General features: G+C 34.6%; 1 protein-coding gene across 1 annotated transcript in view; it reads left to right on the forward strand.

The window, feature by feature from the left end:
* The window catches only part of Tm2 (tropomyosin 2), a 5,676-nt gene extending 635 nt beyond the window's left edge, over positions 1-5,041 (forward strand). Inside the window, exons 2-7 of the mRNA XM_018537731.1 lie at positions 2,011-2,298; positions 3,774-3,907; positions 3,974-4,162; positions 4,255-4,330; positions 4,435-4,567; positions 4,668-5,041. Of these exons, the coding sequence (XP_018393233.1) occupies positions 2,059-2,298; positions 3,774-3,907; positions 3,974-4,162; positions 4,255-4,330; positions 4,435-4,567; positions 4,668-4,750 (855 nt within the window). The 5' untranslated portion in view covers positions 2,011-2,058 and the 3' untranslated portion in view covers positions 4,751-5,041. The remainder of the gene's footprint in view (positions 1-2,010; positions 2,299-3,773; positions 3,908-3,973; positions 4,163-4,254; positions 4,331-4,434; positions 4,568-4,667) is intronic.
* The last annotated feature ends 542 nt before the right edge of the window (positions 5,042-5,583 follow it).

Below are 5,583 nucleotides of genomic sequence, written 5' to 3' on the forward strand. Positions count from 1 at the left end.
AAAAAAAAAAAAAAAAAGAATGCAGCAAACGATTCAGTGCCGATAGTTACGTAGTGCTTGAAATTGAAGTTCATTTCTACGTGGTTTGTCTGCCATTTCAAATACTCGACGTGTGTTTCTAACACATTTCGACAGTGGATCTATCCGCTGGTAAAAATAAAATTCAGTGTAAATCAAATATAAGAGGAAGTAACAGAAGTGTAAATGAAAATTCTAGGAAGTGAAAATTGAAACTATGAAATGTAAAAGAAGCCTCTTTCACACTTCGTTGCCTCAATTTTCGCCTCCTAAAAGCTTTCTGTCATTCTCTTACATTTAATTTACGCTCCAATTTTTACTTCCGCCAAGGATTTGGTCTAGCTTGCGCATCTATCACCCAATTTTATATTCTAGACCTACATTTCAAAACGTCCTCTCTGAGAAAATTTTATCAAAATATATACATGTGGTACACGTAACGTATATCATATTACATCAAGTAAAATTTTCCTTAAAGAGGACGCTTTGAAATATATAGTCTTATCTTCTGCTCTAGCTTGCATGTGTATCTATTCGATTTACATTCTATCTCTCTTTTTTTTTTTTATTGAACGACGGAGACGACGTTTAACTTCTTACAGGAAGCTAGATTCGTTTCACGAAGACCCGAAATGTCTTGGAAACTGGACAGCTTTGCAAGACTTTCTAACCGCTGCCAAATAATAACAGCTCTGCTAACGCTTGAAGAATTTGCTTTCGGGCTTAACATAAAGCAATGCCGTAAGTAGTATTCGTAACTGTCAACTGCGTGCATGCGCTGATTCGTTATGTTACGTATACATACATTTTATTGAATATAATATCCCTCGAATACTACTCTTTATATAATACGATAAATCTATTGACTCGCTCACCGAAAGCGAAAAAGTTATTTGTAAAATAATATCTCCGCGCGTCATTTACGAAATCGAATCGTATTCTTTTTTTCGACGGTAGACATAATAGCTATAGCATTGCATCACTATGACATCAAATGACAAATGTAATCAACACAGCTCCTCAATAAGTTATTAATACCTCGGAATCAGATGTTACAAGTTTAAATAATATTTTGATTATATTTTTTACGGTAATTTGTAAATTTCTTTTACAAAATGTATCGTCGAATAATTTGATTTTTTTGTTCTTGGTTGAGAGAAACGTTTATTTTACACGACAAGCAGATATTTAAAACAGAGCTTTATACATATTGAAAATCAATATAACATATTATATTGTCACCTGTATTTATCTTCTATTAACGATATTTCTGCTTTAATATGTTTCATACATATTGAGTATTGTTTTAAACTTGCGCTTGGTGATTATAAATTTGTTTATTTTATATAACACAAATAGTATTACATTATTATATTTGAATTTGCATAATAATATTCTTTTGTAAAATTGTGATATTCCTCGTGGCGCATTGAATACTTTATTACGTTCTCTCGCGTGTCAATTTTGTCACATAATTGTCATAAGGACGCATCGCGATGAAATAGCTTTGTTCGCGAGCGTAAAATTCGCGCGAGGAAGCCGCGATCGCGGAGAAGCCGCCGAAATTTTGTAAAATGCTATTAATACGCGTCGGTTAGATCGAATGTCGGTCGACGGTGGCGGCCAAGTAAAGCCCGTTCTTCTGGGTTACACTCGTTACGTTTTGGCCTGTTCTTGCGCCGCGCGGCGTCAGAAGAAGCTTTTGCCGCCGTCGTTCCGCACATATTTATAGAATCGGGCTGTAGATGCTATTTCCGTAGACGCCCTGATGCGTGACTTCTCTTCGTGCTTACGCGTTGCGATCACCTACCGGAATTATGGTTTTGCAGAACGTCGGGCTCGATGGCTCGCAAGCCGTGCACGCATATTTTTGGAGAGCCGAAATGCACCCGTCGAACTCAAAAAAAAATGCATACCATCTTCGCATACAAGCGCAAATGATCGTTAGTCAACGATGCGACGATGGAATTTATAATATACTTGTATTTTCAGCAAACTCGGTAATTTCGTTGATACGGTCCGCGAAACAAAGCCGCCATCATGGATGTCATCAAGAAGAAAATGCAAGCGATGAAGCTTGAGAAAGACAATGCTATGGACAAAGCTGACACCTGCGAAGGACAGGCAAAAGAGGCGAATTTGCGCGCAGACAAGGTTCTCGAGGAGGTTGCGGATCTCTCGAAAAAATTAACTCAGGTTGAAGGTGATCTGGAAGCTAACAAGCAAGCTCTCGAGCAGGCTAATAAGGATCTTGAAGATCGCGAGAAATCTCTTACCAATGTAAGCTTTATATGTATATATAGCTGAGCCATACGTTTGAAATGGGTCGAACATCTTGGAAAGTATGAAAAATGTTTCAGATAAAAATATACGATCTAAAGGGACGCAAATATATATTGATAAAATTAATTTAAAGAAAATCAATTTGTTAAGATCACATAAAATGATATCGCCATTTTTTTAAATAGAATTATACGATTTCCATTACATAATATAATTCTTTAATTATTTCGTATATAAAAATATTAAAATAAAGTTACCAAAACATCAATAATTTACGAGATGTTTTGTACTCGCATTATTTTTTAATCGTTCTTTAATACTTTTATAAACAGAACAATGAGATAAATCAACGTAAAGAAAACACACAGTTGCTTATTTTAAAAAGTATTCATTTTATCTACATACTTTCTTTATAGCAACACTATATGTTTTTTTTTTATTTTGAAGTTAAAGTTTACAAAAAAAATTAAATTAAATTTTTCATTAGAATGTTCTCGATTTACAAAAATTTTTCAAAACCTTTTAAAGGCTTTTTTTTGTAGTGTATAAAAAATAATACATACTCGTGTCCACAACTCATATTCATAATTTGATTCCCGAGCTAAAAGTAAATGCACATATCAATATAATATATAATAATATATATACGAGGGTGGATCAAATATAAATGAGAATTTCGCTCTGGAGCCTAGAGAAGGTAAAGGAGAACGAAGCAATGTTGAGGATGTTTTGGTGAAGATATTAGAAGGGGATTTCTAGCCTGAGAGCATCCTCGGATCGGTACGACAGTCTGCCACAAGATGAACGAGAAAGAGATTCATCCGTCCGTTGCGCAACAGATCGTAATTAAATTTCTAACAAAGGAGGGGTTCGGTCTGTTGAAATTCTCCGTAGATTACGCCAACAATTCGGGGAATCAACCCTCTCACAGTCCCACCTGTTGTTTTGGCACAAGGCTCTCTGGAGGACGAGAGACTCGAAAATGAGAGTCACGATCGCCGTCCCAGGACGAGTCTAATGGAAGACAATATTCGTGCGGTTCGTGACCTTCTGGAGACCGACCGAAACATTACATACCGATGCCAATTTCTTGACGAGTTATTTTTTGAAAGTTATTAAGGCTGCTTATCGGATCAAAAGATGACGCCAATTAATCAGAGACGCTCCATGACAACGCTCGACCACGCAAGGCGAATTAAACGCGTTAAAAATTGGAGCAAATTTTTTAAAAAGAATTTTTTAAAAAATTCTCGTTTATATTTGATCCACTCTCGTACATTGCTATTGCTATACTTCATATTTTATATCATTACCGCCATAAAAAAATTGCAACGTCATTACCAAATCGTCATTATAAAAAGTAATGATATATAAAAAGTAATGGCATTACTTACTTCCTATTCCTGTTTTATATTATAAATAAATAGAAAAAGCAATACTGTATGAATTCCTTGTATATTCGGTTCTTCTAGGCTGAATCTGAGGTTGCTGCCCTTAACCGTAAAGTCCAACTTATCGAGGAGGATCTCGAGCGCTCGGAGGAACGATTGAACACCGCGTCCGCCAAGCTGACTGAAGCTTCGCAGGCCGCCGACGAGTCTAGCCGGTAATTGAATGACTTAATCGATCTACACATCCATATACCACATTACAAAATATGATACAATTACAGTATGTGCAAAGTATTGGAAAACCGTTCACAACAGGACGAGGAAAGGATGGACCAATTGACAAATCAATTGAAGGAGGCCCGCCTACTCGCAGAAGACGCTGATGGAAAATCTGATGAAGTGTCACGCAAGCTGGCCTTCGTTGAAGACGAGCTCGAAGTCGCAGAGGATCGTGTCAAATCCGGCGAAGCGTAAGTGCCAGAACTATTTGGCATAATGCCTGAACAAGTAAATCAAACTTAGTCATATTTTTATAACTTATCCGTTTTCTACTTTTTCTTAGCAAGATCATGGAGCTGGAAGAAGAATTGAAAGTCGTCGGTAACAGTTTGAAATCTTTGGAAGTTTCTGAAGAAAAGGTATATATGTGATTCTCAAGTGTGAACACAATAAACATTACATATAATTAATAAAAATGTTAAACTATTTAAAATTAAATTTAAATGCTTATCTTTATCTTTAGGCTAATCAACGAGTCGAAGAATTCAAACGCCAATTGAAGACTTTGACAGTTAAATTGAAGGAGGCTGAAGCTCGCGCCGAGTTCGCCGAGAAGACCGTCAAGAAACTCCAGAAGGAGGTTGATAGGCTCGAAGGTAAGTTCCATTTGTTCTATTTAAATGTAATTATTATTCTATTTAAATATAAATATTTCTTGTCTCAAATAGAAATAAAAATAACTATCTTGCATTTCAGACGAATTGGGCATCAACAAGGACAGATACAAGTCGTTGGCCGACGAAATGGACTCGACGTTCGCCGAATTGGCAGGATATTAAATTACTTTATTTCGCTATGTTTTGTGCCTAATAATCTTCTTGTCGGAAAATCAACATTCTAAGTTTCTGCGAACCGTTATTGAGCTTGATGTCGATTCAATTGACAAAAAGGAGAGATGGTTGAAGTCATGCCTTGGACATGGCACACATACATTACTACACTCACGTCCTTTGTAATTAATATTGTTATTATAATAGAATTATCGACGTGACCAAGTCGTAATTAATTCTACTGTTACATTATTGTACAAAAAATTGAGGGACATTCAATAAACAGTAATATAAATTTAATATAAAAGCATATTTCTGCTCCAAATAGTCAAGCAACACTTTTATGCTCGATACAGTTTCCTACTCATACAGTCCTACTGCTTTATATATACTAGCATAGTATATTTATATATACTAGCATACTATGCAAAAATAAAAATAATAATATCTCTAAATAAATTAAAAGCGATATTAAAGCTTCAAATAAACAAATATAAAAACACATTTCTGCTTTAAATAATCTATTATTATTTTGTAAATTAATATAATATACTATAGTCAAAATATCATATTTATGGTATATTTCTCTGTGTAGCTTCCTCATCACGAGAGAAATAAAAAGATACAAATTCTTTTATGTTTTAAATAAACAATACTTTTAATTAAGTTAAAAGCCATATACAGATAAACATTTTTTTTAATTTGTAGATAGAAATTTAATTTTCTTAATGAGTTAGTATCTCAAACTTTATATATAAGAATAAAAATATTTGGTAGTTTTTTTTTACGATAAAATTAGCTATTTGAGCGCTCAAGTTGATACATCTTTTAACTCCATCTGT

This window comes from Cyphomyrmex costatus, unplaced genomic scaffold (genome assembly GCF_001594065.2).
Source record: "Cyphomyrmex costatus isolate MS0001 unplaced genomic scaffold, Ccosl1.0 scaffold100, whole genome shotgun sequence".
In the NCBI taxonomy this organism is placed as follows: domain Eukaryota; kingdom Metazoa; phylum Arthropoda; class Insecta; order Hymenoptera; family Formicidae; genus Cyphomyrmex; species Cyphomyrmex costatus.